General features: G+C 36.4%; 1 protein-coding gene across 1 annotated transcript; it reads left to right on the top strand.

Moving 5' to 3' along the window:
• Positions 1-215: 215 nt before the first annotated feature.
• ppp2r5b (protein phosphatase 2, regulatory subunit B', beta) lies at positions 216-27,851 on the top strand. Its single transcript, XM_051115270.1, has 14 exons — positions 216-1,064; positions 1,596-1,863; positions 9,040-9,236; positions 9,869-9,970; positions 10,130-10,222; positions 13,631-13,761; positions 13,868-13,927; positions 15,278-15,386; positions 22,393-22,446; positions 22,552-22,602; positions 24,352-24,471; positions 24,619-24,746; positions 24,838-24,939; positions 26,110-27,851. Exons 2-14 carry the CDS (start codon positions 1,668-1,670, stop codon positions 26,276-26,278), a joined length of 1,512 nt encoding a protein of 503 aa, XP_050971227.1. The 5' UTR covers positions 216-1,064; positions 1,596-1,667; the 3' UTR covers positions 26,279-27,851.

Genomic DNA, 27,851 nt, shown 5'->3' with positions numbered 1-27,851 from the left:
AGTATTTATTATTATTATTATTATTATTATTTTTACATTTTTTAACATCATTAATATATCAATTGTATATAAACTTTTTAAGAACGTAAGATTTTTAAAATTATTTTTTAAACGTTCGTTTTTGTTGTTGACTCATAAACGCTTAAGAACAGGTGCATGAATGAATCCTAGGAGAACATTCCTGTAAAACAAGCCATATCAAGAGCACTCAGTCTTTCTCGGCGGTACAGCAGTTGAGGATGGTCTCTCGATAGGCAAAACGCCCATAACGTTCAGCATCACATTCAGTAATCTTTAGGTAGGTCAGCAGCACGTCGTTGTTCGACTGATATCACAAAACTCGTAGTTAGCGACGGATCGAACAAAAATCAGCGGATACAGCGACGGGCGAGCGCGCGGAATAATGAACGAATGAAGCAAGAACAATGGCCAACCTGACAGTCCCAAAACACAGCGGCTAACACAGACTGTGTCAGCCAGTGAGGGAGGGACAGAGGGAGGAGAAGGGATAGAGGCTGAGGTAGAAGACAGCTGTCTGATAAAGATACGGATGAAATAAAAACAAATAGCATATATTTAGTCACTGAAACGGTAAATAAAGTCAACGTTATAGCTGTAACATCGCGACGTCTAGAAGAGGGTCGCGTAAATGTACGCGGAGTAAATAAATAAATAAGAGCGCGTGAGCGTCATCCGCAGTGTGTAGCATATACATCTACTTGCACCACCTGAAGACAACGACCGACACTGACTGCTGGGAAATAAAGAAACGGGGGAAAAAACACGAGCAATCAGCGGCGACGGAGAAAATCGGCGAGGGTGTCAATGTCCTTGTGATACAGAAGTAACTGAACAGCGGTTTCTTGTGTTTGAGGGAAGGAGGTAGAAGGGGGTATCAGTGCTGCAGCGGCCGCCGTGATGCTCTACACATGTAGGCACGTTTGAATCGGTTCATCCCCGCCCTGTGTGGATCTGACCGAACCGAACCGACTGTACAGTAACGGATTTAATAGGGGGACGCTGGAAGGCTCTGAAAAGGACTTAAGGCGCAGAGCTGGTGACTGGTAATATGACGATAACCTTTAATTAATAAGTGATGCATTTGTACCTGTGTGGAGGAGATAAATGACAGGATTTTAATCGGCCGTTTGTTTTTCAACATGGATTGATTTGGCCCATGATCTCTGGGTAAAATGCTTATTACGTCCGAGTTTTAATACGGTACCGATTTATGCCTCAAGCCTATAAATATTTAAATAAAGACCAAATTTAGGCCGATGACTTTCTGATGACGACAGTACGGCAGAGATGTCTTTATTATAGAAATGTATGTTCACCTTAATATCTCTTCATGAACATATAGACAATTACATTCACCCTTGTGCTTATTTCCAAATCTAATCTCGTTTTTTGGGGGGGTTTAATGTAACACGAGCGAGAGACGCGTCAAATTGAACACCGATAGCTTTTACACCTCCATCCCTCTGTCTACATTTTTTGATCGGGTTAGATAACTTCTGTCTTTAGTCGATTACATCTTGTTGATTTTGCTTTTTAACAATCCAAGAAAAAATATTTTTTGACTGAATAACAAGGCTTTAGGAGCCTGCTCTAGCCGTTGGCTTCCTTCCTCGAACGATCTTCTGCCGAGCACCACCTTTGCAGCGATGGAGACCCCTACGAAGCTACCTCCGTCGAGCCCATCATCGCCGACCACGGGCTTCTCTGTGCCGAGCGCGGAGAAGGTAGACGGCTTCCCCCGCCGCTCGATGCGCCGTGCCCGGCAGCGACGGTCCCATAGCTCCTCACAGTTCCGCTATCAGAGCTCCCAGGTGGAGCTCACGCCGCTGCCCTTACTTAAAGGTAGGTTCCTTTAAGTGGGACGTGAGGTGGTTTGTTTTTAGTGGCATGCTAGTTAGGAAATAATGAGAATGACAGTGAATCCCCTGATACTGGAATAGGCTATTACAGCCATTTTGGTGGTTATGAACTCAGTGTCTTCTTGAGCATCCTTGAGAGATGTCATGGTACCTCCATAAGGACTCCAAATGTAACTAAATCTTTTGAGTACTCCTCAGTGAGCAGCACAGCTAGACTCAGCAGAATTCCCTTTAATAATACCATCAAAAGTAGGCTATATAAAAACTAAAAGATTCAGAGTTTTGGCTGAACTAAATTGAGATTTATACAACACAAGATGAATAAATAAGCTTTCTATTGATGTATGGTTTGTTAGGACAGGACAATATTTGGCCGAGATACAATCTGAAGGTGCAAAAAAAAAAAAAAAAAAAAGTACAAAATATCTTCATGGAACATGATCTTTACTTAATATTCTAATGTTTTTTGGCATAAAAGAAAAATAGATAATTTTGACCTATACAATGTATTGTTGGATTTTGCTACGAATATACCCATGCTACTTAAGAATAATTTTGTGGACCAGGGTCACATATTGGTTATATATTTTGGAAAGTGCTTATTGTAACATCAAATTCAACTCAACTCAGACACCTTGTGTTGTGCAGCAGAAACCCAACCCAAAAAGATTTGATGTATCCACAAATTTTAAACGAATATTTAGCAGTACTAGCCAGCTATGGCAGTGTAACGTTTCGTATGACATAATGTAGGATGTTGACAAGTGCAGGAAAGAAGAGATTACTCATTGCAGTGTGATTTGCATAGTAATTGTTCATTAAGTAAAGCAACATTACCTAGAATTTGTCTCAAAAACAAAAAAAAAGTTACCATTTCTAGTCAACAATCTAGTCTAAAGTTTGCCTGGAATCAGAAATTCAGTGTCCAGTTTAGTTAATGACAACATAAGTTATTAATGTAGTCCAACGCAAAAACAGAGTATACCTCTGTTTTACAAATGTAAGTGTTTTGCATGGCATGAAATTAAGTAGGAATTGTATTGCATTACCTCATTTTAAACAATGTAATTAAAAAGTAATTTTTTGAATGCAGTGTTTTCTCCAGTGGCGTCTGTTGGCTTGTCGTAGTCACTGCCAAGTACTTTGTTAGTTTAGGAAGCTTTGTGGTTAAAAGCATACTCAGTCAGAAGACTTTAATAGTTCCACTTCCATGAGCTCATTTTGGCCATCAACCTGAAGTGATGGAGAAACTGTAAGCCACAGACCGGGAAGTGGCTGGGAAGTTACTATATTGACATTAGGGGTAATTTAATCGTAATCCATTCATTTATATAAGTATAGGCAGGATATCATTTTGTGACACGAATCGTAGAAAGCTTAGGCAAAACAGCTAGAGAGAGAGCGCCTAAATAATACATTAGAGATGCATAGCACCTAATTTTCAGAGTAGCTATAAAGCTGAGATTTTTCACAAAGAATACACAGATGTAGTGTTATCCCCACATGTATGGCACTTAGTTTCATAGGGTTTTCAAGTTTGTGCACGACTTCATGATTCACACTTCAGCAGAATATGATTCACTTAGTCTAATATGGGAATCATCTGAGCAACATTTCCAGTGAAGTTGGGTTTAGTGGGACTAGTTTTCATGACACACTCCAGCTGAGGGTGTGCTGCCAGTTGGTATGTCACAGGGGGTCCGGACTGAGCCTCTGTCCTGCTTATCCACCCAACTGACCTGTTTTTAGTCATTCGCATGTTACAGAGACGGGAGTAAATCAACATCTAATTTCTTCTTACTAAGTATAATGTATTTAATTTTAACCCTATGACTCGCTATAGGTTAATTTAGCTCTGGTTTATTTCGTGGCCAATAACTGTATAAAATGCACAATTCTGTTGCATGTGATATTGTGTTTAATAATACCTCACAAAGCATCAGTTTAATGTTAAATATCATCAGAACACTGACAAATGCTAGCCATGTAAAAATAGGCTGTTAACTGTCAATGGAACTTAAGGTAGGTTTTGATCAGTCTCAGTTTTGGGATCTTCTTAATTCTATTTCTGGTTAACAATAATGATTATTATCTCCCTTATAGCAAAAATAAAGTGAAGCCTCTTCTTTAATGATCACAACATCTGAACACCTATTAGAATGGCAATTAGTATTACACAGATTGCCAAAGGTCTACTTTCAGTGTGCTAAAAAGAGATGCTTTTTTGTACCTGCTACATATTTAAGCTCCATTAATGGTACAGTGTATTTAGATGTGACATATTTAATGCTTTTAAAACACAAGATTAGCTTAGCAGAGCATGACAAACACCACCTGACACAGAACCTGTGAGTGTTTGTTTGGTCTCTGAATTTACCTGTGAGATCTGTGTGCAATAGAGGGAAAGTGAGGAAAACAGCTGAGACGCTCAGTCCAAAACATGACCTGAATCTTTAATTGGTTGACTGGCCAAAAATATGGCCAACACTGGCAGGTTTGCTAGTCTGGGTTATTAGTTATCGAAAAAGGCTGTAGGTGTGTTAATGGTGTGAGCCATTGGTGGTGCTTATCCTCAATTGTAGACATTCGAATTCTGCTCTTCTAGTTCATTTGTGTTATTTTTTTCTACTTAAGCCTCTGGAGCGACTTCACTACTAGTCCTCGTGAGTTTGTGAGCGTGTGTCTCTGTAAATAGCTGCCAGTGCTGGAGGGTGCTGGAGTGTCTTCCACATGGACAATGGGCAGCTCAGAGCTCTCTGTCTTCAGTTTCCCAAATTCATAAGTGAAACAGAAATGAGTGTTTTGGGCTAGGACAGCGTTGAAAATCTATTAGCAATCATCTTGGAGTATGATGGTTGCTGTATTCACGGACTATAGTTGTGAATCATTATTTCAGGGTAACAAATATGTCTCTGTTGAATAAAGTGATTTTTTTTCGGGGTGGGTATATATCTGCCTGCTTCTTCCTGCAGGGTCCAGCTGGTCAGGGCTGGTGTTAGGTTACAGTACACAGAAGGCCTGCTCCCTCTCTGGCCTCCTCCGATCAATAAAGAGGGCAAGAGAGGAAGAGGGAGAGAATAAAAGAGGGAGTGAGTGATTATAGAGACAGGGAAGAGAAAAAGAGCATTAGAGAAAGAGAGAGAGAGAGTGAAGTGGATAAGCATGTGAGGCTGTAAGTGGAAGAACACTGTACTGAGTGAGAACTATTGTTGAGAACAAGATTGGATGAGCCAGATTTATCCTTGTCCATAGAAATGTAAAGAATTATATATATAAATATATATATAATTTGGGACCTGTAAAATTATTTGTTTTATGCTCACCTAGACTGCATTTATTTATATAATAATTTTGCATTCATAGTAATGTATTCATTAAGTATTACCAACATTTTAAATAACTGTTTTCTGTTATATTATATGACCCTGGACCACAAAACCAGTCATAAGTAGCGCGGGTATATTTGCAGCATTAGCAAACAATTGCCAAAAATCATTAGAGTATTAAGTAAATATTATGTTCCATAAAGATATTTTGTAAAGTTTCTACCGTAAATATATTGAAACTTAATTTTTGATTAATAATATGCATTGCTAAGAACTTCATTTGGACAATTTTTAAGGTGACTTCCTTAAAGTTTAGATTTGTTTTGGCACCCTCAGATTACAGATATTCAAACAGTTGCATCTTGACCAAATATTGTCCTATCTTAACAAACCATACATCAATGGAAAGCTTATTTATTCAGCTAATTACAAAAAAATGTACCCATATGACTGGTTTTGTGGTCCAGGGTCACAAATATTTTAAAACGTAATTTACAAAATCCTTCTAATATCCTTCAAAATGATCCTTCTAATATCCTTATTATCCAAATTCTTCTAATATCCTTCTAAAATCATTCTAATATGCTGATTTGGTGCCTAAAACATTTTCTAATATTATCTATGAAAACTGTTGTGCTGCTTAATATTTTTGTGAAAACAGTGTTTCGTTTTTGTTTCTTTAATAAATAGAAAGTTCAAAAGAACAGCATTTATATGAAATAGTTTTAGTACTGTAAAAGTTTTTACTGTCTTTTTGGTCAGATATATTTCTGACCGCCAAATTTTGAATGGTAGTAGTTCTATTCATATTCATATTTACATATTCAACCATTCTGTATATTTGATTATTAGTTTATTATATTGCATTGCTTAATAAAACTATTTTCTTTTGATAAATATACTTGTGATATAATATATTAAGTCATGATTTAACCATAGAGATTAATTAATAGCTTTAATTTGAAAGATATTTTAGCATTGTACATATTTATTGGTTTTATATTATAACTTCCTGTACCGAGTTCAGTTTCAGTGGAATTCCTAATTTGCCTACATCATTCCACATCACCAAAAAAACTCATGTGAAACGTGGCAGTTCAAGGTTCCTGTTTTGCTGTGCAGTATTTTTGCTCTGCTCTTTTATGGGTTTTAGTGGTTAAAAAAAATACAGGATCTCAACAGCCACCCAAACACAATAATACCTCTTTAACCAGAAAGAGTTTCCTCATTAAAATCACACTGCCACAGAAAGAGACCCACAGAGAGAATGAGAGTGAGAGAAGGATGGAGAGGAGGGGTAAAAGGAGATCATGAGGAGACGAACAGGGTAGAGGGATGACATCATCTCTCCTGCTCTCTCTGCACTGTTTTCTTCCCCTAGCATGCATCTCTGTCTCTCTCTTTCTCTCTCTCTCTCTCTCTCTCTCTCTCTCTCTCTCTCTCTCTCTCTCTCTCTCTCTCTATGCCCCACTGTTGCTTATTGGCTGCTCTATATTTAGCAGCTTTGCATGTACATTACAGCACATTTAGTAGAGCGACAACTGGTATAACCGGAATGATATTTAATCTCAAACATGACATTGTTGCTATTTCTTTGCATAAGTCAGTATAGTTTTCACATTCATTCCATGATATAAGTTCATTTCAAATTCAAATTTCATTCATACACTCATCTTTGCTCTTCCTCCCATTCGCTGTGCATCTCCAGTTCCTTTTGTCTCCGCCTTCTTCCTCTCTCACACTTTTCCCTGGACAATTTAGTTTTTTTCTGTTCTGACGGTTGTGGCTGTGTCATGCTCTCCTGCACCCTATGCTTCCCTTTGACTACAAACAAACACACGTCATTACATAACCACCTTTTTCATCACATCCCTCTCTTTATTTGCAGTTTCTGTTTATTATTTATTCTGTCTGTCTCCTTTGACCTAACCTGCTGCACTCCGGCCCATTTGGTTGGAGTCTAGCTGTTGCAGACTGTTAAGACTAATCCATTTTTAATGGAGAGTAATTGTACAAAGTGCTATGCTGAGGCTAAAGAAAAAGAGAGTGATTCACATATTAAAGTACAGAACAGTAGGGTATATAAGTTGTGTTGAGTTTTTAGATGAATGGAGTGGATTGTCATGGTTATTGTGACTCAAGGCGCTGCGTCCACAGAGGGGCGAGACAGCGCGGGGTTAAAGATAGCACTCGCTAATCCTGTTAGCACCAGACGCCTCCACTCATTTCTCATTAGCATCCCGTCCATCAACTTCAAGAAATCTGCATTAATATACTCTATAGATCCAAGTGTCTGTGTAACTCCAACAATCTTTAATGTAATTGTGCCATGTGGGCACATACAATTTTAAAAATAGCGGTTCTTTATTGGGATTGATGGTTCCATGAAGAACCTTTAAAGGGTTAGTTAACCCAAAATTCAAAGTTGTCACTAATTACTCATCCTTATGTTGTTCCAAACCTGTAAGACCTTTGTTCGTCTTTGGAACACAAATTGATGAAATCCAAGAGCTTTCTGACCCTGCATAGACAGCAACAATGCAAATGACACGTTTGTGGCCTAGAAAGGTAGTAAGGACATTGTTAATATAGTCCATGTGAAATCAGTGGTTCAACCATAATTTAAAGAAGCTATAAAAATAGTTTTTACCTTTCTGGGCCTTGAACGTGTCAGTTCCTTTGCTGTCTTCACAAGGTCAGAAAGCTCTTGGATTTCATGAAAAATGTCTTAATTTGTGTTCTGAAGATGAACTACGGTCTTAGGGGTTTGATGTTTTTATCAAACATGCTGGGTTATTTTATTTAAGTCAACTATTGTTAAAAATTACTATATTGCTGGCTTAAAGTGGACTGGAACTTATAAAAACACACACAGAATTACTAGAGGCAACAGCAATAATCAAAATATGAAATATGTTTATTAAGCAAAAACACATGAACACATGAACAAAATACAAGACAAAGTGAATTTATTTGGGTGAACACAGCGTAGTTTACAATATTACATACATTTAAACTCGTTTAACAAGCATTTTGGACATAAAACATGTAACATTTAAAAGTAGCATTTTCATTTTAATAATAGTGCTAATTCTCGTGCCGGTGTGTCACCAAAATCTGAGCCGGTGATGGGCTGCTGTTCACCTGGGTAACTGCGAAGTTCCTTGCGTTTCACTCATAGCTGAAAGATGCCGTGTCTGACTCCAAAACCTGCTCATAAACAAACAGTACTGACATTAGAGAACATATTTTAACATCAAATTAAATTAAATTCAGTACTACAACAAATACAATCCATTTACTTAATGCAAGGCAAAAGATGTTTCCATCATGCGAAGTGTCTGCTGCTGATGCAGCTGACTGACATCTCGTCCTTATGTTGCGATGCGTAAAATAATACAATTTACAGCACAGTAAAGAAAAGAAATTAATAAAAGAAAAAAATAACCCAGTGTTAAAAATGACCCAGCAGCTTACAGAAAACTACCCAGCACCTGGTTAAAAAATATAAAAAATAACCCAATGAAATGACCCAACAAGTTAAAATTAACATTTGGGTTAAAACATAACCCAGCACCTGGGTAAAAATGTTAAAAACAACCTAATAAAATGACCCAACAAGCTGAACCCAGCATTTGGGTTAAAAAAATAACCCACCATTTTTTAGAGTGTAACCATAGATGCCACTATAGGACATTTATTTTTAAGTGTAGTGTGCAATGCCAGGTTTATTAGCATTATTAAAATCATAGTAAATTGTAAATGTGCAATGTAATTATGTATATTATATATTTGCATACTTGATTACATCTCCTTATCTTTCTGCCCCACAGATGCTCCAGTGGCAGAACTTCATGACTTGTTCTGTAAGAAGCTGCAGCAGTGTTGTGTGCTTTTTGACTTCCTGGACTGTGTCGCCGACCTGAAGGGGAAAGAGATCAAACGTGCTGCGCTGAACGAGCTTGTGGAGAGTGTGGCCACCAGTCGCGGAGTCCTCATCGAACCCCTGTACCCAGAGGCTATTAAGATGGTGAGATGAATCGCGAAATAGAGAAAAAGTGATGGAGTAGGATGGGATTTGATAAAAGAGCAGAGGAGGCAGGGGGAGATAAATCATTGAGGGATGCACAGGATCTCCAATGCTCTAAAGTGCACTTAGAGACTTAGAAGCATTTAGGTTTCCTTGTGTTTAGCTACATTAGCCCTGTACAGTATGTAGCTGAAATACAAAAACACCTTAATTGGAAAGCAATTGATTTTTGTTAACTGGCCCTTTTATATTTTGATGTGAAAGACAAAGCGGGGAATTCACAAAGAATGAATTTGCGCCTTCTGATAATACAGTTTATTTGCATATGCTGTTGCGTCGTGTTGGTTTTAGCCCCTCGTTTACTAGAGGTATTATGCAAATCAGGTAACAATGTGTTACTGTTGCGCCGATCAATAGAAAATGTACACAAACATCTTTTAAAATGAAATTCCATTTAGCTGATGCACAGTTGTGCAAAGCAAAAAGCGATGAGCTTCTGTGAAATCTATAATGAGTCTAAGTTGCATAGAAAAAACAATGCTGATTTTTTTTATCATTTGTTATGTGAAAACAATGGTCTTATTTCAATGATTTAGTTAAACACAACCTTTCAACCCCTCTTCTTCTTGTAGATCTCAGTGAACATTTTTCGAACTCTCCCACCCAGCGAGAACCCTGAGTTTGACCCAGAGGAGGATGAGCCAGCTCTGGAAGCCTCCTGGCCTCACTTACAGGTACATGTACATTCTCAAGTTCTTAAATACACAAACACACTAACACATATTCTGACACCATGGGGTGAGAAATCATTATGAGATTTTTATAGCTTGTGTCCCAGCTCCGGTCCCATTTTCCTCTTTTTCTCTCCTATCCTTTTTTTTTTTTTTATCTAGTTGGTGTATGAATTCTTTTTACGCTTTCTTGAGAGTCCAGATTTCCAGCCTTCTCTTGCCAAGCGCTACGTGGACCAGAAGTTCGTTCTACAGGTACAGAGCATTTGCATATTTTTTTCTAAATAAAGTCTCATTGTTAAGCAATGTTTTTGGCATAAGTATGCATTTTTTTCTATAAAATATAAATCATTTTATTGGTGTCCCCTGATTTCATGTCAGTCCTGTTACCCTCATTAAAAAACCCTTGTAAAATAATGTACATTCAAGTGACATAACTTCTTGGATGCTACATCATCTCTTAACCAGAATTGCAATACATAAGAATGTTTCTTTCACTCCTCTATAATGTTCTTTTTTTGATGATTTATGAGGCGTGACTAAGGGCTGTCACGGGCATCGTGTGCGGGAATGATGAGTTGGGACGAGGAGCTCAGGAACATAAACTTTTATTGAAATAATCTATACTAGAAACAGGAACAGCAGGGAATCCACATGCAACACAACGAAACAGACTTTAGACTTTAGGAATGACTTACATAACGACGTCATGATTGAAAACGGAACAGGAAAGACCAAATAAGGGCATACAGAGGGGAAAACCAAAGAAAACAGTCCACAGGGGTGTGACAAGGGCGGCCATCATGCAATGTCAGTCCTGTTACCATTTTTAAATCTAAATTTAAACAATTATTTCTTACGTATAATATTATCATTATCTACAAGTAAAATTATTTAAAAGTGTACAATACGTCCTTTTGTGAACTTGACTATAAGCTAGCAATTAGCAAATTTGTTTGAAATTGTTAAACCTGTTACTGTCAACTTTTTAGAGTAACAGGTTTTGACATGGGGGTATAGACCTTTTTCCTGAGTAAATGATGAGCACTGCCATTACAAATTCTAACCTCCGATTGGATGCTCTTCCATTTTGGTTTCCATAGGAACCCATTCATATAGCTTCCATCTGTTTCTAACATCGGCAGCTCTGTGTCATTTACACACTTATTAAACTTTGAGGAGTGAGGCACTGACAAATGACGGTCATTGCGACATTGCAAAATGATGGCACTATGGAGCCATGTGCTTTTTAACAGTATTTTACTAGGTTTAACATTAGATTATCAGATCGGAATATGTGCTAATTCAACTAGAAACACTTGAGACCGTAAATGCAAAGCATTTTTCAAGTTGAAAGTCAGGCATGACTTCCGCGTTCAGGAAAAACGTTTATAACAGGGATGACATTGATTAGGTTTGGCCCTGTTTTTAAAAATTGTCTGTGTAAAATTCAAACATTTTAAAGGTCACCCTCGGTATATTATTGAGCTAATGCCTATATCATTCAGTGGCATATGAATTCTAATTACACTATAGTATCTAGTAGCGCTTATGTCGGTAACAGGGTTGACAAAAATACCAAAACATGAGGTCGAAAATAGTCATAAAATAGTAAATTACATAGCCTGAGATGGCACAATACAATTTCTTGTAATTTTAAGTCTGTGTCTTCATTTCATGGATATTCAAATAATATTGATTGAAAGGCACCAATTTCATGGAATGACCCTACTGTATTAAAAGCTCACTGTATTATGTAGAGTAGAGTATTATGAGAGAGAGAGGGACTGAGCAAGTGTGATTACCTGCATCTGACACAGCATTCATTCTTCAGCTCAGTCTCATATTCGGAATAAAACATTAGTTTGAATGTTTGCTGAGGAAAGCGATAGGCGTCTTTGTTGTACTATCCTTTGATCTGTTAAGGGTGATTTCCGATGACAGCACTGCTCAGTGCATTTGTTGGCTGTGCCTTACAGTGTGTTGTTTAAAGTAAAAATAACGTTCTTGTTTACAATACTGTTTCAGTCTCTTTCAATATTAAAGTCTTTACTGCTGAGTCACTCATAAAAACATCTAATGGCGTAATGGCGTAATAATATAACTAAAATCATGAACACACATACAATTTTTCAATACTAAATACCATTATTAAATACTACTATTATTTATATCAAATATTATTTATAAACAATAATATTTAATAAACAACAGTGGTCACAATAAAAGTTGCTATAGTCAATTCAGTCAACAGTACAAAGGCAGCGTTCTGATATACAACATTGAAGTTACATAAAATATAACGTGATGAGATATTCCCCTTAGCCAAAACTTTTTGCTCTGGAACAAATAATAAATTAATGAGACCAAAGACTGCCTGTTAAATTTACCCCAAATGAATTGTATCTCATGTTTAACCACTACAGAGACATCAGAGCCAGCGGCAAATTCCAGAAGAACTGGAACAGGCTGCTCTGGGTGGGTTCATGAGCGCTGAACGGCAGCTAACGCCCTGAAACTCACATCTTCGAAAAAAATCTAAGCAAATTTTCAAAAAGATGTTATTTTTATTAACAAACCACATATCTGAAGTCTAAACAACTACATTCTTGCCTAAAAAACTCTTAAAACTACATTCCATGACACAAAAACAGCATTATTTATAAAATTATAGTGGATTTGGGCATCCGCAATGACACTTGCTGTGAGAAATACAGTGAGCTAAGTGATACAAACAGTGATATGGTTGGAGTTCCGATATCACTACAATATTGCACTCCTTTCAGCCAATCAGATTCGAAGACCAAAACTGTTGTATAAATATATATAATTATGCATTTTTCTTTATTATATAGTAAATAAAATCAATACATAATGAAACTGTGTGAATGAATATGGGCAGATAAAGTGGACAAGGCATAGAGAAAAACATAGTTAGCTTGTAGTTTTGAAAGGAAAGGAAAGGAAAGGAAAGGACGTGAAGTGAGGCTTAGTATGGTGACCCATATTCGGAATTTAACCCATCCAAGTGCACACACACAGTAGTGAGTAGTGAACAAACAAACACGCACACACACCATGAACACACATCCAGAGAAGTGGGCAGCCATATTGCTATTGCTGTGGCTCCCGGGGAGCAGTTGGGGTTCCATGCCTTGCCCAGGGGACTCACCTCAGTCATGGCATTGAGGGTGGAGAGTGCGCTGGTTATTCTCTCCCACCACCTTCAATCCCTGCCAGACCTGGGACTCAAACCCACAACCTTTCGGTTACAAGCTCGATACCCTAACCGTTAAGGCCGCGGCTGCCCCCAAAGAGTGTTCCCTGACCGAGAATCAAACCCGGGCCGCGGCGGTGAGAGCGCAGAATCCTAACCACTAGACAACCAGGGAAGGTTGGCACACCCTGTTGAACATTTACCTGTGCTGTTATGTTTTTATTTCTTTTAGCCTTTTTATTTTAGAGCAGCAATATAGGTTTTTAAAAATTTAAATTTAAATTTATCATAATCCAATCACAGTATTTCTAAAATACCCAATAGGCAATCTAACCTCCATGTTGGACTGTTAGTATTTCTGAATATGCTCGCACCAATTATAAATATTCATGCGTAGTGCTTTTAATAAAGTGCAAAGGGCTGACTCTGTGTGTGTGTGTGTGTAGCTGCTGGAGTTGTTTGACAGTGAGGATCCCAGAGAGAGAGAATATCTGAAGACTATTCTACACCGCGTCTATGGCAAACTTCTGGGCTTGAGGGCCTACATCCGCAAACAGATCAACAACATCTTCCTCAGGTCAGTCATGCAGACAAAACGCATGAGCAGTATTGATATTTCACAGCCAGTGGCTGCTTTTTGTTAGTCTTAAAAATGTCACTTTATCTATTTTTAAACTCTGCAGGTTCATCTACGAAACTGAGCGTTTCAATGGAGTTGCTGAACTTCTGGAAATTTTGGGAAGGTAGATACTCTTTCAAACTGCCACTAAGTGTGCGTTAGAAATCAGATCGGATGATGTTTATAAACCAACCAAATGCAAATGTGAAGATTATAAGGTAGATCCCTCTGGTTTATTCATTGTATGAGGTACATATAATATCTTTTGACATTTGTACTATAATCTTAAATGAGTAAATTATAGTGTTACGTAACTTAATGTGGCAGCAGATAACTGGAGAGATGCTTTATGGTGTGTGAGCCGGTGATTCAGACACTTAGCAGAGACCTCCGACATTAGCGCTTGCTGCATGTACCTGCCGCGTGTTCCGCAGTCATGTTTCCCATCCTCAGCGTGTCCAGCCATATAATTCACAGCCATGTTCTCAGCGAAACCAGTGCTGCTTTGCATATTGGGTTCAGTGCACACAAAATGGTGCCTGTTTCTCGATGTGTTTAATAGCATAAACAAAGCAAACCTTTGACAGAGAGAAACAGGGGAAGAGAGAGACAACCAGGGGGAGGCATGAGTCAGAGTGTTGGGGATGGAGGTCTAAATTCAGGTTGATGCCAGTAGTATTTATAGTGCCTCCCACCCACACATCTCTCTGATCACTACTGAAGAGAGAATGAGGGAGAGAGAGAGAGAGCTGTAGAATTAGAGTGAGAAAAGATGGGTCCCATGCAGAAAAAGATGCATTTTATGTTCTTTTAATATATTTTTTTAAATATATGGTTGGAAATGGATTATATTTAAATATAACTTTTTCATTTTAATTATGTCAGAAATATGTTTTAGCATTGTCAATTTTAAAAATAAAAAATCTTTTTAATTTAGATAATATTTCACTGAACCATGCTGTTTTGTTTACAGTGCATTTCAAATTGATTTTGGCCAGATAAATATGTATTTTTTGCCACATGAAGTCAGATAAACAAAGTAAACAAATGGAAATAGAAAGAATGCAACTGAGGGAGAGACAGGCAAGAATTAGAGAGAGAGATTGAATATGTAAATGCTAAAGAGCGAAGAAGAAAAGGGTGGATGGTAACAGAGACAGAGACAGACAGTATGGATGGAATGGAATTAAATAACAGTTAAGCAATGGGAGGAACAGCCTGAGTAGAAGAACAAAGATAAAACTAAGGAAATGAGAGGAAGAGAGGAGGAGACACTCAGAAAGAGAGGAAGGATGAGGGGGGGGGGGGGTTTAGCGGGGGATTAGCTGATGAACAATAATGTGGCAAATGAGTGTACAGAGCATCATCAGGACGACTGATACTAATCCTGTTTATTCTCCCTTTTCTCTTTTCCGCCTACAACTCACTCCTCTCCTCTCCTCTCCTTTCCTCTCCTCTCCTCTCCTTTTTCCAGTATCATAAATGGCTTTGCTCTGCCTCTCAAATCAGAGCATAAGCAGTTCCTGGTGAGGGTCCTGATCCCCCTGCACACTGCCAAGTCTCTCTCCATTTTTCATGCGCAGGTTAGAGCCAGACGCCCAGACGCACTCACACTGGGATACACATACAGATCTGATGTTGTTAATTAATGGACTGCAATGGGGTAGCATACCACAAGGGGGTGCTAAATACTAACGTTGAATCCAGTGGCCCCAAAACGTGTACAAAGTGGACACTTAGAGAGTTCAAACAACTATCATTTACTCACTGTAATGTCGTTCTAAACTAATGGTTAATGTTATTATGTCTTTTAAACTGTAATCGTGAGCAGAAATGACTTCATACATCCCCTAAAACTGACAGATAAAAATGATATATATTCTTTTATGCTGATTTCACTTAGTTTGATATTTCTTTAAGACGTTTTCAGTGACCGCAAATCATTTTGGACATTTTGGGGCCACTGTATGAAAGTCTGAACTTATTTGCCTGTGTGTGTATAAATGTGTGTGTATGGCTGACTGTTTACACATACATATGTTCAAATGACTGGGGTCAGTAAGATTAAATGCAATAATTAATTCACTCCTGAATTAAAATTTCCTGATAATTTACTCACCCCCATGTCATCTAAGATCATGTCTTTTTTTTAGTTGAAAAGAAATGAAGATTTTTGAGGAAAAAATTCCAGGATTTTTCTCTGTATAGTGGACTTCAATGGGGATCAACAGGTTGAAGGTCCAAATTGCAGTTTCAGTGCAGCTTTAAAGCTCTACACAATTCCAAATGAGCATTAAGCATTAAGCATTATTTTATCTAGTGAAACGATCTGTCATTTAAAATGTTTGTGCTTTTTAACCACAAATGCTTGCACTAGCTCTGCAATGCACGTCTATGACTTCACACAATTACATAATTACTTTTAGTTACTTTTGGTTAGTTCTTCATCTGTGTACTCCGGTTCAAAAAAGGTGGGGTAGGGCGAAAAACATCTTATTTTCTCATCCAACTTTAAAATCATCCAGCATCATTGTTTTACCTTTTTTGTAAAGGGCGTTTGACTTTCTTTGCACATTCGTTTTGTCAACATTGGGTTGGTACTTCCGCCTACGTGTAGGGCTGCCCTTCTAATAGATGATTGATCGTTAGTTGTCGAGAAGAGACTTGGTCGACCAAAATTTTTTTTTTAACGCTTTCTTGCACAAAAAATCACGCAGTCTGTGATGGACAGATCGTTAGCGGTTGGTCTGTGTGGTAATACAGTACATCAGGCAGTGACATCCATACGCTCACCTATCATTCATTGATCTAAAATATGGCTTTTCATCTGAAAGGTGTATGTAGTAGTAACTTTACAAGGCCTCTCAATCTAATGTTAACCTTGAAAAATATGTGCTATTGAAGTGTTGAAGTGTGCGGAGCGTGGAAGCTGAACATTAGCGCACTCACTATATGACAGACGGAGGCGCCGGTGCGGTCACTTGCTCTTAAAATACTCCATAATTTTTGGTCATACAGATGAGAGTAATACATCTTTCGAATTTGTAATGACTATTTGTGAGCACTCAGAATAACAACAAATCATGCGCTTTTGTAAAATAATCAAAGCAAACAAGATGCGCTTTCTGCCGTCTCGGACTCTGTAAACTTGGACGAGTCGCTTCGAAACTCTGTGTAGACTTGCCTTACAGAATGAAAAATATATCTAGAGTGAAATGTCTGCTTTTAAATAAACCAATTCAAATGAAAAACAAATATTCTGAGATTATGTAATCCGTATGAAACATGCAGGCACATCACTACTGCAGAGATGACGAGTCAGTGTCGCTGACTTAATCTCTTAAACCAAAAACAAAGCACTAGTATATCAATAAATTATTAAAACGTTAATGCAGTCTACTTGCTGTTTTCCCTGACACATTCAGAATTATTATATCTGCCGGTGTGCTGTGGCAAGCTTTTTTTGCATGCGCTTGAGCACTTATTAGGCTATGTAGGCAATTAAAGTCTCATTATTATGATTTATATGATTTATTAATAAATGTGCGACTAGTAGTAGACTAATGCTTAAAATGAACGGCTACTAGTCAACCAGAAAAATCTTTAGTTGAGGGCAGCCCTAATCACACATGACCTTTCCAACATGACTATGTAATGCGTAAGGTGAGCTAGTGCAAGATGAGCATTTGTGGTTAAAATATATATATATTTTTTTTTAAAAAATGACTGATCGTTTCACTAGATTTGCAGTTTGGACCTTCAGCCTGTTGATCCCCCCACCTGGAATGTTTTCCTTCATTTCTTAATTTCTGAGGAATAAAATACATGAACATCTTGGATGACAAGGTGGTGAGTAAATTATCAGGAAATTTAATACTTTATTCATTAAGGTCACATTAATCACTTTTGCTTTGTTAAAAGAAATTACTGTTTCAAAAAATGGTTACACTTTATTTTGATAGTCCACTTTTTTTAGACATTCTACAAACTATAAGTAACTTTGCAACTACATATCAACTAATTCTCATTAATTTGCAATTACATGTCTACTAACTCTCAGAGCAGACTGTTAGGTTAGGTTTAGGGTTAGTAGAATAAGTTGACATATACTTGCAAAGTTTAGAAGAGTGTTAGAAGATATTAAGCAGACAGTCGACTAATACTCTAATGATTAGTTGACATGCAGTTGCAAAGTTACTTACTGTTAGTAGAATGTCTAAAGTAGTCTATCAAAATAAAGTGTTACCCAAAAAACAAAAGCTGTTCTTTTTAACTTTATATTCATCAAAGAATAAAATACACTGCCCTCCAAAATTTTGGAAACGCCCTACAAAAGTGGGGTTTTGGACAATATTGGCATGAATCCTTTTTAATTTGTGATACTTTTGCAATCTTAAATTTTCAATTCATCAAAATATCCACCATTAGCAGCTATTACAGCTCTGCATAATCTGGGCCTAAATTCATTGTATTCTAAACTTAATTGGCAATCAACTGTTGAAGCTATTAAGGTGAGCTGACCCTAATGTCTTTTAAAAACCTGGGCCAAGTTTAAACCAGTAACCAGGCATCACAACTGGCAAAGGGGCGTGTCTGACTTTGACATGTGTATATTACCATTATTATGTAATCAAAATGAAAATTATTATTGCTGGTCTTTAATGATAATGTCAAGTTACTTTAATGTCTTTGCACCAAAAAATAAGGATTTATGCTGATATTGTCCAAAACCACAGTTTGCCAGGGGTGTTTCCAAACTTTTGGAGGGCAATGTATTTCACAAAAAAATTAAGCAGCGCAATAATAATTGTAATAACATTACAAAATAATGCTGTTTTTCACTGTAAGCATAAAGATCTAACTGACCCCAAACGTTTGAACTGTGTTGTACACAGTCTTTCAATAGATTAATATATATATTAATAGCATGTTTGCCTGAAAAGTGCTTTTGTAATGTTAATACTGCCTGTTTGTGTATGTCTATAAGTGTGTGTGTGTATTCTGAAAGTGCTTGTCCTACATTCCTACACTCGTCCTTTCCCTTGTCAATATCACTCCATCCATAATTCAGTGGCCACACTCCGGGCTGTTTATACTGCCTACTTGCCACAGGGGCCTATAGAGCTCTCCCAGGGAATGTCTTCGGGTGGCCAGACTTATTTTATGTAGCTTCCATAGAAACAGAAGCACAGCGCAGCCAAATCCTTAATCACACTTCCCTCAAGGCTTCTTCAGAACATCACACGTTTCTGGAGAGCTCTTAGTGAGATGAAAGGCTAAATACCGAGCTCTATTTTTGTAACTTGTTTTGTCACCAGCATTAAGTGTTCATTGCAGTGATTCTTTTGACTTCCGTGTAACCTGTGGCTGTTGTGATTTGGTTACTATTTTATTTGTTTGCACAGGAACTAATGGTGAGGGGTTGAGTTAAGTCTGGGGGATTTATACTGGATGATCAGAGCTTAGTCCCTATTGAGCCTCAAACTACTGAATGACACCAGGGGATATATTTTCACTGAGGTGTCTCTTGGGTATGGGATTTTTATCTTGTGCTAAAAGATACCAAAGCCTTGTAAAGTGGTGAGATTTAATCTTAGGTTTACTTTGGACTGTAATTTACCGTTTATGGTTGGTTCTCAGGTAGACAAAACATATGAAGGCATATACACACATATGCACACATACACATATGGAAGCCTGTTTTGGCTTGTTATTTTTTAAAAATGAGGTAATTGTGAGATTAAACAATTATGTAATTCAAAATGATACTAAAGAAGGTCACAATTGTGAGCTATAAAATTGGAACTGTGAAATATGATGTCACAGTTATGAAGAAATAAGATGCAGTTGTGATATAAAGTCGTTATTATAATTGACAAGGTTGCAGTTGTGAAATACAAAGTTATGACTGTGATATATCAAGCGGCATTTGTGAGATATAACAAGAAATAATGCAAAATAATTTTAACGTATATTTTTCTTCATTTCTTTTACTCTGAGGCCATAATAAGCTTCCATTACCTTCTACATAGATTCAGACACATGCACATAAACATAACCTCACAAGATAAACATCTGAACCCTTTTGTAAAGCACTACATAGACTGAGAACTAAGAGGATAATTATGATGTTCTCATTTGGAAAAGAATAAGAGAGAGAAAAAAAGGAGTTAACAGTGATTTTGCCCCCAGGGGAAAGACAGAGGTTTTATGTGACATCAGCCCTTCCAGAGTAGACACACACACACACCATCACCACCCTAACCGCTCACCCAGGCAACGGTGCAGAAGGGCTTCCGTGGTAACAAAAAGCACACACACTCACTCGTGACCATATCACATGTGTGCACACACACACATTTGTGTCACCTCCCTTTGGAAAAACATCCTTTTCTCACTCTTTTGCCTGTAATCTCTGAGGCTCAGGTGCTTTGTGCGTCTCCCCTCTTTAGGGAATATATTAATCTGGAAATAAATGCAGCATGTGTGCGCAGAATAGGATGTCATCATTTAGTTATGCAGAGTTTCAGTGGTTCTTCTTGAAACCAGTTGCTTTCTTAAAAAGATGAGTCTGTAATTGATTATGCTCAAATCACTTTAAACCTATTGAGTTGGTTCATATTGTATTGAAGACCAGATTTTTTTGTTACTTTAAACACGTGATACATTTATTCCGTGTATATATCTAACATGAACTGTTTGAGAGGTGTGGACAAATATGATCTTCATGAACAGGATTCACTTCCTAAAATTTAAACTATAACGTCAAAATCCAAGGCACTTGAATAATGTAAAAAAAATATAAAAACCTTTTATTTACACGGGTTTAAAGTTTTAAAAACAACACATCTCTGCACCCTTGGTTTTTTTGGCCTTTTTGCTGATAGGATAGATACAGGACAGGATGCAAAGTGGGAGAGAGAGAAGGGGGTGGGATCAGGAAAGGTCCTTGAGCCAGGATTCGAACTCGGGACGCCCGTAGCACAACGGCGCTGCATGTCAGCACACTGCCCACAAGGCTATCGGCGCCAACTGCACCCTTGTTTTTAAGCGTTTTAATAAAGGCTTTTTATATTTTTTCACATTATTCGAGTGCTTTGGATTTAGGAGTATTTTGATGTTACAAAAGAGTCCCGCATCCAAAGAGCACCGATTCATGGATTTCTACACCCCAGCAGCAGTTTCTGCATTTTTGAATGTATAAACTTAGCTATATCTACATAATTTTTGTTTTTATGTACTAAAATTAGTGCTGTCAAATCATTAATCACGATTAATCGCATCCAAAAAAAGTTTTTGTTGACGTAATATATGTGTGTATATTTATGTGTATATATAAATACACACGAATACAGTATATATTTTGAAAATATGAATTTATATTCATATAATGGATGCTATATATAATTATTTTTAATATATAAACTTAACACATTTTCTTAAATATATACATGCATGTGTGTGCATTTATGTATATACATAATAAATATACACAGTACATGCACATATATAAACAAAAACTTTTATTTTGGATGCGATTAATAACAGTTAAGCGTTTGACGGTACTAAACCATTATGTTTATATTTATTAAATTTGAAATTTTCATATATGTACTAAATCCAACCAAATTATTATAATTTACTTAAAAAAGTATTACAAAATAATTAGGGCTGGGTTTTGACACACATTTCAAAATTTGATTTGATTTTGATTTGATTATATTTAATTTAATGTTTGTTGAATTTCCAATTGATCTCTTTTTTTGCAGTTAGTTGATATGGACTTTATCCAATTTCTAGAGATTGCACCCAACCCAGGCTTTCTCACTTACACCCACATAATGTACCGAAAAGCCAAGCTCCGCCACTAAGAAGATGTCTGATGTGTTGCTCGCAAGGAACAGCACATTTAACAGGAAAATAACCCAAGGTTCATCCAGGGGAATCTCCCTATTAAAACTCAATTAAATTGACATTTCTGAAAAAAATACCATAAAGCCTATATAACTGTGCTATATAACTACTCGCTATATCTAACCAGTGTATACCGCAGGTTTACTATTGCTGTAGTGAAAAAATATCACACGCTACACATCATGCTTCATGTAGAACTGTTCTCCATAAATCCAGAAAAGCGTTTGTTGACACAGCTATCAGTTACACCTATATTATTGGAACCTGCATATGTTTTGTTCAGTATAGACATGCATCACAGTTCATTGACCGCTGCAGAAACTTGTGCTGACAGAGTGATGATAAAGCCATGTGGTGGCGTTTAGGATCTTGATTAGAGGAATGGTTTATTTGTGAAGTTAACTCAGTGCTTCAGATCAAACCATGAAAGGCAGATAAGGGCTGTAATCTTTTTCTCACAGTGAAAGAGTGTGCTTGCGCTATAATCGATGAACAGTCCCCCTAAAGCATGGCTGCACTGACCAACAACTCCACAAACACACACACACTCTCTTTCATACCCTTTAATCAGACGCATCTGCAGCTAAAATCAATAAACCTTTGAAGTGACACCTATAGCGTGTAGAAAACCTGTGAGTGACTTTATTAATCTTTTTTTGTCCTCCTTTCATGTAGCTGGCTTACTGTGTGGTGCAATTCATGGAGAAGGATGCCACAGTTACAGAACATGTAAGTCTAATTTGATTATGTCAGAATTGCTACTAATACTATTATATTATTATACAATAAAAGATGATTGTGTTATTCATTTGTCTGTTTTCTGCCCTTTATTAGATCATCAGGGGGCTGCTGAGATACTGGCCTAAAACATGCACTCAAAAAGAGGTGAGAAAAGCATTGAATACCTCTCAGACAAGGGTTGCCAAACTTTTTTGTCAGTCGAACCCCTTAGACAAAAAATATTCATCCCCTAATATATTAAGTAAATATTTGTACTTAATTTTATTAAATTAATTCACAGTTCTCTGATGCTGATAAAAGAAAAAACTTTACTTAACTAAACAAAATTAATATGAAATTTAAAAGTAATTATAAAAATAAAAATTATAAAAATGAAAGCTAGTTCAAAATATTAATAATTATTCAAATATTAAGTTACACTAAAATAACAGTAGTAAAGGTAAAAATGCCACTGAAAACCAATTCAATATTATTCCTAAAATAATAATAATAATCATAAAAAAGTTTTAACTCTAGTAAGTTACACTTGTACTGTAAAATATAAAATGAATATTTGATAGTTATAATATTGACAAATATACGATAAATATAATAATTTTGAAACACAGTGCATCAGACCAGTTATGTAATTAAAGTGCCGCTTTTGATTTCATAATCACACTGTGCTATATCACAAATATTGCAGCCCCATTTATTTATTGTAATTTTACATTCTATTTAATTACAGAACACCTGTTTGGAAAACAGCAATATCTTCTTCCAAGTTGCAAAGTGAATTCATTAAAAAAATAAAATAAAATAAATCATCACATGAATGGAAACCAGGCTAGTGACAATTACTAGTGACAAACTAATACTGTATATGTAATAGACCAGTGTTTGAAATGTTGAGTGTTGAATTATGACGTTGTCATCAAGCTATTATTTTTAATTATTAAGTTATTACATAATAACTTAAGCTTGACAAGCTGCTGTACTAAAACTACTAAAACTAAAACTGAACTAAAATAAATTAAAGGTACATAGAAAAACTAAAAATGACAAAAGCACACAACGAAATATTACTTAACTAAATAAAATTAATGTGAACTGTAAAATACAAAAATTGATAATAAAATAAAATATGAAAATTAAAGCTAATTCAAAATAGTAATAGTTATTAAAATATTCCATAAGTTACACTAAAACTGGTGTTTTAGTACATTTTTAAGACAAGGTTTATGCAATTTAATGGAGAAGTCCACTTCCAGAACAAAAATGTACAGATAATGTACTCACTCCCTTGTCATTTAAGATGTTCATGTCTTTCTTTCTTCATTCATAAGAAATTATGTTTTTTGAGTTAAACATTTCAGTATTTTCTTCATATAATGGACTGATATGGTGCCCCGATTTTGAAATTCCAAAATGTAGTTTAAATGCAGCTTCAAACGATCACAAATGCGGTTGTAAACGATCCCAGCCGAGGAAGAAGGGTCTTATCTAGTGAAACGATCAGTTATTTTCATAAAAATAATACAATTTAAATGCTTTTTAATCTCAAACGCTCGTCTCGTCTTGCTCTCCTTGAACTCTGTGTATTCAGACTCAAGACAGTTAGGGTATGTCAAAGTGCGAAAAAGATTTATCTTTTTTAGAGTGTGTGTTAGAAAAACAATACAGGTAAATGTCACTGAAAACCAATTCTAGGGTGCAAATATTGCAAATATTGTGCAAATAATAATAATTACATTTCTAAAGATGATTTAATGTTAAGAAATTTTAAGCAGATGCCGAAGGTTGTGTTGTTTGTTAATGCCGTTAATAGTCGCTGATGAATTTTGACATTTGTTAATTTACATTTTGCTGAAAGAGTTTTGAAATCCATGCACTGATTTTGTCACATGATCCCAGGTGATGTTCCTGGGGGAGATCGAGGAGATTCTGGACGTGATTGAACCATCTCAGTTTATCCGTGTGCAGGAGCCTCTATTCAAACAGATTGCTGCCTGCATCTCCAGCCCTCATTTCCAGGTCAGCTTCCTCTTTCACACTCGAACATTCCTCCCACACTGTGTCGTTCACCGGCGCTGCTCGTCAGACGTCTTCCTGTAGCGTGGAGGTGATGCATGCACCTGTTTGTGTACAGGTTCCTCATTCTGTCTCTTTATTCTGCCTTAGGTTGCAGAGCGGGCTCTGTATTTCTGGAATAATGAGTACATTCTGAGTCTAATAGAGGAGAACTGCCAGGTCATCCTGCCTCTGGTCTTTGGCACGCTGTACAGAGTTTCCAAAGAGCACTGGAACCAGTCAGTGTCATCCTAACATACGTCTACAAACTCTTTAATAACGCTAATGCTACTGACATCAATTAAGACATTTCTCTGTTGTGTTTTTTAGGACGATCATCTCTCTTATTTACAATGTGCTGAAGACGTTCATGGAGATGAACAGCAAGCTTTTTGATGATCTCACTGCCTCCTACAAAGTGGAGAAACAGAAGTGAGTACATGACAGTGCTGAAGTCAACATGAGACAGAATTACATCTTATTATGCCTCTGTAATAAGATATATTTCTGAAATATTTCACCTGTAAAAGTGTGGGACGAGACTTCATAGGTTGTAACCTAAAAAGTGGCCATTTCATACCAGAATGAAGCCAGGTTGTTGGATGAAAGAAGTTAAAAAATAATTGGATTTTTTTTTTTTTTTAAAGGAAAGGTTACATCAAATAAAAAATAAAGTCATGTCAAGCTAAAAAATTTACCAGAGCTGGGGCTTACATGTAAATATATAATATAATATAAATATTACATGAATAACTTAAACCGCTTTATCAAGTTATTATTATGTAATAACTTGAAATTGATAAGTTGCCATACTAAATTGATTTAAACGTAAATAAATTAGAGCTAAATGTTTTTTTAATAAGATTTACGCAATTTAATTAATAGTAAAATTGTATCAAACTGAATTGAAATTAATTTTTTGTGTATATGGTTAGAAAAAAAATATAGGTAAAGGTAAAAATGCTACTAAAAACAATTCTAGGGTGCAAATATTGTTTCTAAAAAAATAAATAATATTAGTAAGAATAATAATAAAATTTCAGAATTTTTTATTTATTTTCATTCTGTATTTATTTGATATTTTATTTTTTTTCTTGTATTTAAAAATTAAAAATTCCAACAAGTTGAATTGAATAATACTTGCGTATTTTAATTAAATAACTGAACAATCCTGAATCAATTATTCAATTCAAATATATAAGGATTATTCAATTTAATTTGATAGAATTTTACTATTAAATTGTGTAAATCTTTTTTGAGTGTGTATATGGTTAGAAAAACAATATAGGTAAAGATAAAAATGCCTCTAAAATCCAATTCTATGGTGCAAATATAAAAAAAACAAAAAATAATAATACTAAAATTTCTGAATCAGAGTCGGAATTTCAGAGTAAGTTATAACAAGTTAAAAAATATGTTTTATTTATTTTTATTCTGTATTTATTTGACTTTTTTATTTTTGTAATAAAACTAGGCTAAAATTAGGCAGGAAATGTGCATTTAGATTACCACACTTTGATCCTTTTTATCTTCTTTTCATCTCCACATAAAGCTTTTTATGCAGTTTTAACACTCCTCCCCATCCGTCTTTCCTCTCTGTAGGGAGCTGAAGAAAGAGAGGGAGCGAGCTGAGCTGTGGAGGAGTTTGGACGATCTGCAGGAGAGGCGGCTGCAGAGTCTGACCGAGGCCAGCAGAAACCAGAAGAACCTGCAAGAGAGAGAGAACACAACCAAGAGCCAGTCAGAGACCAGCGCTGCCAACACCACCTAGAAACCGCACGCAGACGTACACGCGCACACACAGTTACAAACACGAAATATCACAACACTGTAAAACACAATACTTGGGAACCAATCAATGCCTCAATCTCCGTCTGAAAACACAAACACGCGCACACACCATGCAGACACTACCCTCACAAGCACATGAATGACAGCCTGTCCATATGTAGATATCTGAAAAACACTGAAGCACACATCACACATGACGAGTGAGATATAAAAGAGAAAAAAATGAGTACCTCTCACATGCGTCCTACTCTTTCATATGCTTCATCCACGCTTTTCACACACCTGCCTCTCTGCATCTTTTCTTTCTATTCCTACACGCACCGGGATCATCGACCTTAACATGCAAAACATACCTGCATGGGGCGACACACATGCGCACACGTACATCCTTCATCACCGTCATTCCAGAACTGGCTCCGTTTCTCCGGGGCCCGATCCGAGCCCCCCGTCAGTCGACCAACAGACTCTGCATACTGTCAAACGCTGAAGAGGAATGAATTATGATGATCCTAAAGATGAAAATTCTTTAAAAGTACAGATTCTAATGTTCCTACTTCTACAGCTTATTCTATAAGTACTACTTCTATGCTAATATAACTGATGTTTTTATATATATATATATATATATATCTATAAATATGATATCTATGTCTGATTATAGTGTTGGTGGGGGTATTCTAGTGTAGCACCTCATAAACATGACTGAAGTATGCTGCTAGGTAAAACTAAACTTGCTCTGAAGTGACAACACTTTAGTCTGTTCTTATGTTTTTTTTTGTTTTTTTTTTTAAATCACATTCAAAATATTTTATTTAGCAATATTCTCATCTGTTTTTGAATAATGTGTGTCTGGCTATTTTTAATTTATTTTATTATTATTTATTTCTTTAAAATCAAATTGCTTGCTAACATTCTCTTTGTATTTCAGTATAATTTCAAGAGAGGACAAAGTGTTATTTTTGTCTTGATTTTTGTATGTTTTGTTGCTTATATTTATTGATCGCTAATGGGAAGGAAGTGCGTGCGTAGGCATATTGACAAAGCTTAAGAAGAATCTGATGCGCGAGTGTGCGAGCGTGTGTGGATGTTGTAGAGAAGTTTATTACAGTTTAGAAGAAAACAGGGATTAGATCAGAATGTACCATTCACTTTGAGCGTGCGTCAACGCTCAAATGAACTGCCACTGTTGATTGATTTACAGTCTGTCTTATTGAGAAAAGGATGAGAAAAGCAAACCCTCTTGTTCTTGTTCACAAGAAAGCATCTGGACTGACTCCTTTTTGTTTTTGACCTCTGAGAAAACTGGTATCTGCAGAAACATCACATTTCATAGGAACAAAATGGAAAAGAAAAATGAAATAGAATAGACACGGCAATAAATATGGACTGAAATTGTACGCATACGTAGCATCACTTAAACTAGAGTTGCACTGTCCTTTTGATCAATGTCTTGTGTTTAAACATAGCAATGTATTTTTGGGGGACAAGCGGCTTTGGGATATGAATGTATAAAAGTGGGATGTAAACATGAAAACTTGTGTTGAACAACTCAG

This window comes from Labeo rohita, chromosome 7 (assembly GCF_022985175.1).
Source record: "Labeo rohita strain BAU-BD-2019 chromosome 7, IGBB_LRoh.1.0, whole genome shotgun sequence".
In the NCBI taxonomy this organism is placed as follows: Eukaryota; Metazoa; Chordata; class Actinopteri; order Cypriniformes; family Cyprinidae; genus Labeo; species Labeo rohita.
Note: the sequence above shows the minus strand (reverse complement) of the source record. Positions and strands in the feature narration are given on the sequence as shown.

Bases quoted from the DNA above. Each gene is read 5' to 3' on its own strand.
- ppp2r5b (XM_051115270.1), top strand. From the start codon at position 1,668: ATGGAGACCCCTACGAAGCTACCTCCGTCGAGCCCATCATCGCCGACC. The intron at 10,223-13,630 runs GTACAGAGCATT...GTGTGTGTGTAG, and splicing joins ACCAGAAGTTCGTTCTACAG to CTGCTGGAGTTGTTTGACAG. The intron at 13,928-15,277 runs GTAGATACTCTT...TCCTTTTTCCAG, and splicing joins CTTCTGGAAATTTTGGGAAG to TATCATAAATGGCTTTGCTC.